Consider the following 13,119-nt stretch of genomic DNA (forward strand, 5'->3'; position numbering starts at 1 on the left):
AAAAAAATAAAGTTATATTATATATATATATATATAATAATTTAAATCAAGAAATTTTTATTTGAAAATTTCTATATAATTAATTAAAAATAAAAAATAAGAATCTTAAAATCTCATAATATAATACTTTAAATCTTAATACTCCCTGAAAGTCCCAACTTAGTTCGAAGCTTTTCATCGGAGAGAGACTTTGTAAAGAGAAATATCAAGAAATCATTACAAAATTTGACTGACGGAATGTAGATGCGGCTGTCAAGATCTGCACGTATCATCATGTGCTTTTGTCGATGAGCAAACAAGAAGTGGTCAGCGGGGTGACTTCATAGCAGACATGAGAACCACGGCTTGAGCCCATACTTTGATCCTGGCCTTCATCTTCTCCGGGTCGTCATCTGTTCATCATTACACATCATTGTCATTATTTCCATTAGCAACATTGTAGAAGAGAATATAGATGTGGAGATGTAGTCACCATATTTACTTCCCATTAATTGAGGCCATATATACTTTCTTTCAAGTTTCAGTCGATTGATCAAACCTGGGCTGGCGATCTTCCAGTTGGCGACTGGGGAAAGGTCGTCGCAGGTGCCGGCGGCGTCCGCCTGCATGTCGGAGAACGCTACAGGGAGCTCCACCCTCAGATGGCCGCAGGGAAACCCGATCATGAGATCACGGCACGCCTTCACCTCCTCCTTGTTCAGGCTTATCGGCCCGGACCCACCCGGCACCCGGACTACGAGCTGGCACTCCGCCGGCGCAGCGTGGCTCCCCTTCGTCTCCAGTGCTCGATCTGGTCGCCGCTCCCTCTCTGCCGACGCCATGCTCGACGATGACATCACCTGATCTGAGTCGTCCAACGGCTGGCCGCAGCGGCTACATCTCCCCATGGAAAGGCGCGGCAAGCGACCGGACCAATCTCTCTTCTCCTTCATCTCGGAGTCGTCTTCAACCTCTATATGATGGTTACATGCCATGTCGGGTCTGTACTGCCGCTTCTGGAGAGACGGAGAGAGAGCTTTCTATATAGACGGAGTGAAGGAAGAGACCGTAAGGGTAGGAGTCGGCGAACTCGATAGATTTGATATTGATGTTGATTGGCATTAGATAAGGAAACAAGAACGTTTACCGAATGTATCTACAGGAATCATATTAGATTTCGACTCGGAATCAAACAGGATCGCGAGATATACGGGGCATCAAGAGAGGATGACACGAGTCATATGTTATCTCAACTCACTTAGGATACTGTAAGGTGAGGTTGGATTTATGATTGGAATACGAATCGGATTCTGAATTGGTAACAGACTGAAATCGAACTCGATTTGGTGCAATAGAAATGTTTCTTGATTTAGTTGTCGTGCAACATGATGCGACGTTCATCACCGTCTGATATTTGCGTCGTAAATATAGATCATAGTCAGACGGGGTTGCCCGGGATATCAAATCAGGCGCAGCCCGAGTTGTGATCCGGTTAAGATCCGTTCCACAAATCGGGCTCATACGGGACACTTGTTCGCACGGTTGCACTCTTGTGTGAGTGACGTGTGGCCGATCAGGTTCCTCGTTCCACATGCGGGGGATTCAGTTGGTGGTGTGTCGTGTTTCATCACCGCACCTTATCCTCCGCCCGCCTTTCTTCGCCCCTTCTCCCTTCCCTGCCAGAAGCAGAGTGGACAAGCATATCGCTCGCAACAGATGAAACCTCACATCTGATTCTAGAGAGAAAATAGAAGAGATGGCCTCAGCAAGACTGACCACCCCTTTCCACTGCCTCCACCGTCTCTACTCCTCCAAGCCCACGAACACCAGCCTCCCTCTGCCCTGCCTCACTTGAGAGTCCTTTCTGCCTCTTCCTCTCCTATGAGAGCTTCAAGAAACCAACCTGCCAGGTTCTCCATCGATGTCTCCAAGGAGGACAAGCCCCTGTCCTCCCAACCGGAGGACAGCAGCAACAGCCGATCGCCTCAGCCAACACCACCAGACGAGGAGGTGAAGAAGCTCGATCCTCGCCGTCACGAGGAGCGGTTCGCGATACTCAACACCAGCATCTACGAGTGCCGATCCTGCGGGTACCGCTACGACGAGGCCGCCGGCAACCCGTCGTCGTACCCGATTCCACCCGGGTTGGTTCGGAAGCTTCCCGACGACTGGAGGTGGCCGACCTGCGGGGCCGCCAAGTCCTTCGAGAGTGTGGAGATCGCGGGGTTCGCACAGAACCAGCAGTTCGGGCTGGGAGGCAACTCCCTCACCTCGGGGAAGAAGGCCTCCCAGATATACGGCGGCCTCTTGCTAGGTTTTCCTTTCTTCCTTTTACTTCCTGCAGTGATACGGGGTTTATGTGGTTCTATGCATCCTGGTGAGATCCGTTCTTTAGTGACGTGGTTTCGCTGTACAACACAGAGGTTTGATGCTCGGAGTCGCATTGAAACACCTGGTGTCAAGTGGAATGAGCCTTCACGTCTACCTTTGTTGATTCTCGTGGTGATGATGATGTTGAAATCAAAGCTACCTCCTGATGCTTGAATTCAATACTGCATGTCAGGCATCAGCATTTCCAATCATTCCCTGAGATTAACAAATCTGCAAAGATAATTTATGTAAAAGACTGTTCTGCATGTGCATCACATAGCCACATCGGACCAAATGTTGTTGGAAGTTGGAACTATCAAGTGCCGATACCTGATAACGAGAAATAAGATTTATTAACCATACCAGAGGCTCAGAGACCAGTCATCATCGATATCAGGATCCTGCGAATACAAAATCTCAGTAAGGGGTGACGTCTATTTGCCGCTACTACAAAACATAATATCCGACGACTACTGTGCTGGATTAGATAGTAGACAGCAAAATTAGTGCGATATCAGATGGATCATCCTGAATTTTTCGACAGAGCCATGACATTGAAGTTCATTGAGTCGGGGTTCTTCAAGATCAGAGCTTTTATAACCTTAGCTGCATCCTGTTGAACAAAGAGAATAGGTACCTTCATTTTGGTGAAAACAAATAAATATATAAGAGCAAGAGCATAAAAGGAAAATCCATGACAACAAAACCTCTGAAGATGACACCTGATCCTAGGATTTCTGTCGGAAATTTTTTGATGATGCTGATAATTGGTTTGAATGCATTCAGCGGTTCAGTTTTTTTGAACAAGACTTGGTAATTACTGTACTGTATTAACTTATCATATAAGAAATAGAATACATTATTTTTGCTGGAACGCAAGCTGTTGATCAACAGGGAGACAGACAACTTCGATCTCATAAGACTTCCTTTTGACTCAATATCTGATTTTCAAGAAAACCAAATGTACCCATATTTTCATTACTATAAAAGCATTTAAGTTATATATCTGCGTACTTTAAAATGATACCATCTTGTGAATGAAAATAAGTTTATCCTTCCTACCATATACCTGACTTGAAACAGTGCCCATCTTATTACCAATGATATCACCAAGCCCTTCTCAACCAAAAGCTCATATAGAATGAATCAAAAAAGTTATTTTGTGGTTATTTTTCCAAGCTATTAACTGAATGCTAGCATCAAAAAGTCAGTGGCCTTTCTTGAGCAAGTTTTGAGGAAAGAACAATGAAAAAAATGATAACGAGTACACTTGCAAGGTAAGCAATTTTCTCTCAGCAGTTGTTACCACAACTCCCAACTGTCAACTTAACTTTCTGGACATCAAGACAATTTAGACGACGAAAGAACTAGAGGTTTGGTTTAGTACATGAACACAGTTATAAGGTAACAAATGTTTTAACACTAAAGGTTTTATTGCTTTTATCTCAACGACAGAAAAGATTGACCCCAACTAGTTGAGACATGGCTTCGTGTTATTACATCCTAACAAACGTAAGCTTCGTGTTATTACATCCTAACAAAGGTAACCACAGAAAGATTGGAGGGGACAAAATTATAGAACCACTGACATTACTTAACAGTGGATGACATTATTTAATAGTAGATAAGTTTCCAACGTTAATTATTACTGATGCCCCAAGTAACAAGTAAGCCTAATCACGTGTCTTAGAATTTAAAAAAGAAAGAAGAGTGGAGAGAAGATGCACAAAAAATGGTTTGACACGAAAAAACTAATTTCGAGCACGACATGGTTTTACATAGAATATCATCTTAATGCCTATGGCAAAAATAGGTCGAAGAAATTTAGATAATGCTCAGACATTCTTTTTACCTAAATTGTTTCTGAAGCATATGCATCCTTTGGTATATAGCTTGATTGAGTTCATTACAATTATGCATCTTCCACCACAGGATTAAACAATGCAGACTATAACCAAAAGTAAGATAAAATATATGCATTACCTGCAATAAGCTGTCAGGCGATGAAGGACCATGACTTATAGGTTGGGATTTCATTCCATCAAGCTCATAAAGTTCTCCTGGGAAAAGATGAACACAAGACAATTATGCATAAGCCTGATAGAATAATAGCAGTGTCTTAATCTAAACAAGGATCAGTGGCACAAATATCCCTAAACTATATCTGAAATGGCATCAAAGCCTAAACTTTATTTTGTTCAAACTGGCCATCAAACATAGGCATTGTCAGCCTGGCACCATTAAACTCCTGAAGTGGGCTCAGATGGCCTTATTAGGAATTAAAAAACATTTTTTGGTAGTTGGCTGCTGACATGACCATATTTACCACGTCAGTCAACCCGAAATAAGGCTGGAGTTGGGAAGTGGGAGACGAAGAGGAAAAATACAAAGTCAAGAGATAGATCGAGATGAAGATGAAACATCTTCCTCCTCCCCTCCACCCCCTCCCATCTTCCTCTTCCCTGACCACTCCAAGCCCTAATTTGTGATGATGACTGACGGACAATGATAGCCAAATGATTCAAATATCAAAAAAATACAAACCACTGTTCATGGCCAACTAGATAGGTTTAGCGGGTAGGGAACAAACTATGCCAAACTCATTAACATTCAGGGACTAACTTGAACAAAATAAAATTCTAAGGCTACCATTTAAGGTATAGTTTAGGGACCATTTATGACATTAATCCTATAAATTTCCAATCAACAAGGAAGAATTATAGGAGAATTTCATCATCCCTACCATCTATACATGTAAAGCAAATATAGTGTTCATCCACTTCTGAAGAAGCCTGGCAAAACAATTGCAAACATATTTTAGAAACAGATACAAGAAATATACAGGATGTAACTGGCCCATAAAATTAAAAATAGCAGAATCTAATTATTAATCACCAAAACTGTCTACCAAGAATCTATGTTACCAATTTGCCTTGAATGGTGTGGATTATATGGCAGGCTATATCAGAAATCAAGCAGGCCCAATTCAGTATTCACATTTGGTTTGTGGGCACAGCAAAGAAAAGTATTGATCAAAGTACATGTTTTATGCATTGAGCCTGTCCCATCTGTACTACATTGCTACTGATCCATTTTCATGAGAGAACCTCAATAACCTAATAAAGAAATACAATCCATGCTACCCATTTCAACAGCATAAAATACTACCTTAGGTTGAAGAATCTCTGAACTAGGTCGATCTAAGAATGAAGTCCCTTTATGTCCTCACTAGCAAAGAAACCAGGAAAACAGACCAAAAGTTGCCAAAGATGTTGGGGCACTAAGACACAAAGTAAGATTTGGAGGACATCATGACAAACTTATAAATAACATCGACTACATAAGACAACATATTGGAAACTTGAAGCAACATAATGGCTTGATAAACTAATTGACTACTGAGAAAAAAGGAAGTACATGGTTTGCATAAAAGGCTTCACATGATAACAGGTTTGAATAGGCAAAAAAACTCTTGCCAAAAAGGAATCCTAACATTGAAATGAGCAATCAGTCTTTTCCCTTATTTCCCTTTCTTTCTTTAGCTCTTCATCCCCTTTCTATTTTGCACCTAAAAAGAAGGATATCCCAACAGCCATTGTTTCATTTTTCCTCTCTTTTTCAAGTTTAAGTGTTCCCCTTCCAACTGGCAACTGGTCAGATTCTCCATTACAAATACCCTGATTTGGCATGAATCAGTACAAACCAATATCTACTGGACATTTAGCTATGCTAGATAATCTCTAGTTTTCAAATGCTTTATATGTTTAAAACTGTTTTAAGACTCTCTATAACTAGAATGCATTTAATGTTGGATTGAATCTCTAACCGAATTTGATTAAGAGGCCTACCTATGACAAACTGCCAACCACCATCTTAACATCTCAAGTTGTTTGTTCCACAAAAAATACTATTAAAGCAAAAGTCTTTATAGTATCAAAGAACCTTTAAAATGATAACATTAAAATGCATAGCTAAATCCAGCAACAGCTTTAAAAGTCTTAGTAAAATATTGCAAGTGAAATATAGCAAAGATTAACAGGCAAAATATAACCTCTGTGTCCCCAGCAGTAGCTGCAACAGAATGTGCATCCTCCATTTCTCTGTCTTTTTCCAGAAAGGCAGCACGCTGACAAGAAGAAGGGTCACGACAGATCAAAAAGTCACATAATTGGAGAACTTACTAGAAAATAATAAAATTTCGACCTCAAATGGATCCAAGCTGGCTGTTGATTTATAAAACCTATCCAAAAATGATTCCTCAACTGCATAAAGAAAATCCAAAAAGAAAGTTGCATGATTTTTTGAGCTGTAGGAATTTAAAAAAAGTTCAACAAAAACAAAAAAAAAACACTATAACACAAAAAGAAAACATAAAAGAGAATGACTCAATGCATGAGGTGCTTGACAATGTGAAGTCTAGAGAGGGTCAATATGCAAGCCAAAAGCTATTCCCAAGCCTTGAATCCTTGTCACCCAAGAACAAAAGAGCAACCTTACTAGGTCATCAAGTCCCACACTCACAAGAACATAGGCAGCTCTTATAATTAAACATCTAAGGCATTTGTTATAGGCCTTGCAATTGAATGATAATCTAGCTATTTAATATGGAACTCAAAGATACATAAAATCCATTAAGGAAGTGCATGCATGTAAGATCAACCTTCAGCTGGATGTTAATTTTTTTTCTTCAAAACATATTTTAGACGCAACCGGACATGAGCAAGGGAGGGAGTCAATGATTGTCTAAGGAGCAACATGTGCTACTAAACATAGTATTTCTCCAAAAAAAACAGCATAATCATCTTTTGGTCAAAGTAGCTATATCAGCTTATTTATTTAGGAGTGGAGTTCTTATCAATAATAATTTGGTCATACCAATGTCATAATATCAGAACATACTAAGTAAAAAAACTAAAAGCAAAGCATATAGTCATACAACTACTTATTCTGAATATTTAGCCTTTGGAAGTCTTCGGTATATAAACTACCAAAATACCTCAACATATTAAATCATGACCTAGATCAGTAAAAAAATCGTTGCAAATTATCTTCTACATGCATGTTCCTGCATATGCATGTACCAATAGCAGCGTCTATTCACTCTCATTCATGAAAAGAATAATTAAGCTATAGCAACTTGCCTAGTATCTTTACCAATGACTTCAGATAGAGTACTAGAAGTTTCAGTAAGCTAAAAAACAGATATAAAAGCATTGCAGCACGGACTTACTGAATTTGATATGTGAACTCGCATTTCCTAAAGCATGAAGAACACCAATTGTTCCACAAGCATTACCCACAGTTTGTTTCAAGAAGTACACCTTCTCACTTGGTTTCTGCAAACAGAATGAAGAAATAAAAACCTCAAAGAAGATCCCACAATAAAAAAAGAGCAAGACATGAAACCTTTTAGCATGTGTTCTCCTTATTAATAGGGAGTTTCATCGTTCATACTATGATCATAAATCTGATGTTTTAACTAAAGGATCAAAAAGTTTGCAATGCTTGAGTAACAGCCAAATGCATTAGTCTCAGTAAAGGAGGAAACATTACATAAAATTCCAGAGTGATTGGCCCAGCTAAATCATATGATTATCATGCAAGCAGAAGAAACTCTGGTTGAGATCTCTCTGACGTATACATGGACATATACATGATTTCCAGAATTAGATGAACAACTTTGCAAAGGAACATCCTTTCATCAAAAATAGCAATGGAACATTCAGTGTCATTCCTCTAGAATCTTGCACAACAAGCCATCCTATTAAATGTTGGTTTTCACCAACAAACAGTGACAAAAAATCTGGCCTACTTCCTTTTACGATTCTTTTCCCACTCCTTTTTCCTTCTTTATCTCCTCCATGTGCTCGCTTTCCCTTCCTCTTCTTGTATAATTAGTAAGATAGACGAATAAAACCAATCTTTACCAAAATTGACAAATCTCTAAAGGTCCATGTTGATCAAGTTCTAATTTGTTAAAATCAGTCACGATTTCTATCAAGAACAGTCTATAGATACTGAAGGACTTAGGTGATTTCAACTTATATTAATTGGCTCCACCAGATTTCAACTGATAATTATCGCCACCAACTGATTTCCAGTAGATTTTAACAGAGTGCACACCCTTAACCCATAATAAAAAAATAATAACTAAACTAAGATGGCTCCTGCCAATCACAATTACAATTGGTTTGATTACAGTTACACAGATCATATCAGCATCAGATGACTCTAAAAAGTGAACTCCAACACAGCAATAGAATATCGGTGCCAGGAAGCCTCAACCTAGAGAATTACTTAAATAAACGTATAGAGAAAGATGACATTGTATTTATGCTAGATTTTTACTATGGTAAATTAAATATTGCATCTTAGCTGGACAATATCTACCAACAAGAACTTATAATGGTTATGTAATTTAATTTCCTAATGAAGAAATCATTTTTCCTGTTGTAATTAATTGGAAAACAACAACCACATCAGTGTCCCGCTGGTCTAGATAGCTAAAGCTTTGATCTTTTGCTACTAACCAGTTCTAGTTGATTGGGAGCTTGTTAATATCTAATGAATGAGAAACTTTGGTCACTCAAAAATGATGCCAAGCAATTTTTAAAAAAAAAATATATATTTTTTCATATGCTTTCTAAAGAACCTAAACAACTCCAATGTATATGCTATCATACTATACAATCCACATTTATATGATGCATGATATCCTATTTGAATATTACTAATTTTGCAAAGTTGGGTAACTTCAAATTTCATAAAATTTTCCATTTTCCATTCAATGAGTATAACAATCAAATATTCTTATTCGGATATAGCAAAAACAATCATTTCAAACTTATACCAAAACAAAAAATTCCAAATAAAAGCTTCATTTGATTCGCCATCATTGATAAGGTTCTAAATCAACTGCACTGTTTCAAGCTTTGACCAATAATCTATCCATCCAAATGCATTTATTATGGTAAAGATTTCTCATAAGAATTTTTTAAAAAAATAATGACACTCACTCCAACCATTAGATAAGCATGTTGGAAGAAGAACTATGCTTATGATAAATCATATTAAATACACAGTTTTTTATTAGAAGGATGGACAAGACAGTAACATATAACCCAATCCTAAACACAATAATATGTTTATGGGTTTATAATCACAGCTTTCTTTTGTGCCCCAGGAAAATATTAATTATCTGAGTCATACTCTTTCTTCCACTAAATCCTAATTGCATACCACCCAAAACAAAAAAATTTCCTCCCCAACAGAAGCCTTAAATGTTTTGCAATTGGTCTAGCTCGCAACAAAGTAGAAAGAAAGCCTATTGCGTTCGTATCACACCAAGTAGAAACTTATGAAGGATTTAGCCAGAACATTTCTCGAGTAATGCAAACCTACATGTGATTAAAAAAATTCTGTATCGGTCATTATTGCTAATGTATAAATGTTCTTCTAGGTCGCCACAATTTGCCATGCGGCCATGCAGCAACAGCAACAGATGACAACTGATTCAAAAGCTCCATTAAAATATACGGGACATCTAAGTAACAAGCTAACAACTAGATGTCAACCCACAAAGAGAAGTTGGGAATTCCTGGTCAGATAGTAATATTAGGTAAATTATCATAAGTTCAAATCTTAGAGTCTCGTACACATAAATGCACAGATGTCACAGCAGACATGTATCAAACTACAACTAACCACATCTCAACCCCTCACAAAGATGGATCCTGATACTATACACCGGATAAACTACAACCTTATACTATGCACTACATACCTTCTTTTCATTCCCCGATGCCTTCTCTTGATTGGATATCCTCTCAGCTTCAGCCTGGACCAATCAGGAAATCAAACCTGATTTTAGCAACCAAAACTAAATTAAAACAAAAAATAGACAAAAAAAAACATGGACAACGTCACCTCCTTGGAGTAAGGGAAAAGAAACAGCACGGCGAGCACAGGCTTCGGGACCATCTCCAAGAGCTCCTCGTCCAAGCCATACACGTCATTGAACTCAGCTACGTCCTCCGGGACCCCGAGACCCCAAACGAACTGAGACGTAAAGCAAAATATTAGATCCCAGTTCATCCGATTTGTACTCTGCGGAAACAATTGCCAACGAAGCAACCCAGAACCATCGTTTTCATTGTGTTCCGCAATAACCAGAACATCCGGCATGCACAGAATCGAACCCAAAAGATAACTCGAGAAACCCTAGTTCCTTCACTTCCTGTTTTTGGTTCTTTCGGCAAACAACAAGTTCGATTCTCCGATTATTTTGAGAAGCGGAGAAAATGGAGATCGGATCTCCATTGTTTTGTGAGTTCAAGATGATCAGCAGATTGTTGACACTCGAGAGATGAAGAACGGCTACAGGCATCAAAATTTTGGAACGACGATAGGAGGAGGAGAAATAGACCTGGTTCATCACATCGGGGTTTGCTTCCAGGGGAAGCCATCTCTTCTTCTCTGACGCCGACGCCATCGTTCCTTGCACGCCAAGAGTGCAGAACGCCGCCCCACCATCCCTCGAATCTTCTATATAATAGCATAACTTGCAACGATGAGGAGACCGTGTAGTGAACCCGAGCCCGATAAAACCGGGTTAATCGCCGGATCCGGTACGGTACCCGACGCGTTTCCAAACCGGCATAAGCCACTTAATCATGCTTGAACCGGTCACATAAATTAACCCAAACCACTTCTATTGTTTTCCTATTTGGTTCGGTTGGATCATTAATGTTGGTTATGCGTTTCGCATTATATATGCATGGAGTCTTTTCTTTTTATACATCAATTCTTTAAATCATATCATCTCGATCACAATCTCATGTAGACGACTTACATACACCACTGAAGATTAATACGTAATCCTTTGGACCGATCACGACCTCATGAAGACGACTTAATTACACGACCGGAGATTAATACTTAATCCTTCGGGTTAATACGCAGAACCGAACCGGCAAGCGATCCGACCCAGCCTTGTGACATGGGTCGGTGCGATCATTTATGATTTAGGTAACTATAGTTATCTGTTTCTAAAAATTTAAAATATTAAAATTAATTAAAAAATTTTTGTACATAAAGTAAAAAGTGTCGGTGAATAAATGTATTGTGGCTGATGAGTCAGCACGGTTTGGATCACGGGTCGATGTCGTGAGTCTCAGGTCGATTGAACTGATTACTGAGGTTGATCGGACCCTTGTGACGAGTGTCGGCGTTGTGATATTGAGCGGCGTCTCTCGGTCTCCAAGCTGGTTAGCGACTCGTCTTCGTACACTGGATGACAACTCCTAGGTCGAAATGCTCGTGGCTCGAGGGTGGCTACTTTCCTGCAGAATGACCTTCGTCGGGTGATTCCCGACTTTGGCCCCTCCGACGAGCAAGTCAGTTATGGGTTGAATTGTTTATGCCTCTTGGGCCGGATGCCGGTCAGGGGCTTTATAGTACTACACGAGGGTCGGTCGTACACGGGTTTGGCGTGGCGACCGATCCTCTAGAGGTGAGATGGTACCTTTGTGCAACCGTCGTCCCGAAACGCGCAGAATGGCGCCATGTGACGCCATCCCGAGCTTATTAGGACGGGACATACCGAGCAACATCTTAGTACGGATTTTAGCTTGCCGCGTGAGGGTGCTCCTCTTGCTAACTTGGTTGTAGTATGGCATGGCATCGATCGTGACGTCGCAGCAACGGAAATCAAAATATAGCTTATCAAAAAGGATGGTGATATCAACCAACATTGTAGGCATAAATATTTATGGTAATTATACTAAATTATATCTACTTTAATTTATTATTAAATACATCCTAAATTCTAATTTCATGATTGAAGTAAATGTCCAGTTAAATAAATAATAAAAAGTATAAACTCAAGGGATTTGAGTACTTTTATTATATTACAAATAACTTGATCAGGTTATCCAAGAATCAGTCAGTTAATCGATTTATTTTAGTTTTTCAATACATCCAATCTAATAATTAAACTAAATCAATTAGTGGTCTGATTTAATTTTTTGGTTCGAGCACTCGACTCTAATAATTATTATTATTTCAAATTTGATATCAAATTTATTAAGATTTATAAGTATTTTAAGATTAGTGGTTGCTGAACAAATAATCCTAATACTAAAAAAGTCCTTTGTCAAGGAAGAAAACCCTTATAATTAGGGTTCAATTTTTCTATAAATATCTTATATATTTTTATATTTTGATAGAGAGAAAACATGAGGATATTTTGAGTATTATTGAGAATTTGTGTGAGATGTGTAAAGAGAGCAATATATATTATTTTTAAAAACAATAAAAAATACAAATTTTTTGGATTTATTTGCAAGGGTATACTATATATGATTTTTTGTAAAGAGAGTAATACTATATATGATTTGTAAAGAGGGTGAAAGAAAATATGTAAAAAATTTTAGATTTATATATAAAGATATACAATGTTATTTATGTATATAAAATATTTCAGCCTTATAGAATATGATATATAAGGATATTTTTGGGATGTCTATAAAGGTGCTATATGATTTTGTAAAGAGAATGAAAAAAAAAAATATTTCTAAATTTATATGAGAGTATATATTCTGTATGTTATTTATTTATTGATATTTATTTTTTTAATTTTCTTTCTCCCAATAAAATTAATAATAAAATTGTTGATGTAAATTATTATATTGTTATATTCAATTGTAGTTTGGATCATATTGACGGGTTCTATCGGGAATAACATTCGATCCGAACTTTTGCCGTCATCAT

General features: G+C 38.3%; 2 protein-coding genes and 1 pseudogene across 2 annotated transcripts; 1 reads left to right on the forward strand and 2 right to left on the reverse strand.

Moving 5' to 3' along the window:
- Positions 1-179: 179 nt before the first annotated feature.
- LOC135626826 (uncharacterized) lies at positions 180-1,113 on the reverse strand. Its single transcript, XM_065132474.1, has 2 exons — positions 539-1,113; positions 180-392 (listed from the first exon to the last, which is right to left on the reverse strand). Exons 1-2 carry the CDS (start codon positions 972-974, stop codon positions 307-309), a joined length of 522 nt encoding a protein of 173 aa, XP_064988546.1. The 5' UTR covers positions 975-1,113; the 3' UTR covers positions 180-306.
- Positions 1,114-1,602: 489 nt separating this feature from the next.
- LOC135626825 (uncharacterized) lies at positions 1,603-2,463 on the forward strand (annotated as a pseudogene).
- Positions 2,464-2,683: 220 nt separating this feature from the next.
- Positions 2,684-10,917, reverse strand: LOC103972176 (ubiquitin carboxyl-terminal hydrolase 3). The gene is made up of 9 exons (XM_009386405.3): positions 10,775-10,917; positions 10,276-10,407; positions 10,133-10,186; positions 7,580-7,685; positions 6,553-6,611; positions 6,401-6,475; positions 5,093-5,141; positions 4,333-4,409; positions 2,684-2,962 (listed from the first exon to the last, which is right to left on the reverse strand). The coding sequence occupies exons 1-9, from the start codon at positions 10,838-10,840 to the stop codon at positions 2,873-2,875; spliced, it is 708 nt and encodes a 235-aa protein (XP_009384680.2). The 5' UTR covers positions 10,841-10,917; the 3' UTR covers positions 2,684-2,872.
- Positions 10,918-13,119: the final 2,202 nt, after the last annotated feature.

The sequence above is a fragment of the Musa acuminata genome, chromosome BXJ2-11 (assembly GCF_036884655.1).
Source record: "Musa acuminata AAA Group cultivar baxijiao chromosome BXJ2-11, Cavendish_Baxijiao_AAA, whole genome shotgun sequence".
Classification (NCBI taxonomy): Eukaryota; Viridiplantae; Streptophyta; class Magnoliopsida; order Zingiberales; family Musaceae; genus Musa; species Musa acuminata.

What these genes read in the sequence shown, in the direction of transcription:
- LOC135626826 (XM_065132474.1), bottom strand. Translation starts at nt 974, where the DNA reads ATGGCATGTAACCATCATATAGAGGTTGAAGACGACTCCGAGATGAAG. An exon ending in CTGGAAGATCGCCAGCCCAG is followed by an intron (nt 393 to 538) that starts GTTTGATCAATC and finishes AATGATGAACAG; the next exon opens with ATGACGACCCGGAGAAGATG.
- LOC103972176 (XM_009386405.3), bottom strand. Translation starts at nt 10,840, where the DNA reads ATGGCGTCGGCGTCAGAGAAGAAGAGATGGCTTCCCCTGGAAGCAAAC. An exon ending in ACCCCGATGTGATGAACCAG is followed by an intron (nt 10,408 to 10,774) that starts GTCTATTTCTCC and finishes TTTACGTCTCAG; the next exon opens with TTCGTTTGGGGTCTCGGGGT. An exon ending in CATCGGGGAATGAAAAGAAG is followed by an intron (nt 7,686 to 10,132) that starts GTATGTAGTGCA and finishes TTCTGTTTGCAG; the next exon opens with AAACCAAGTGAGAAGGTGTA.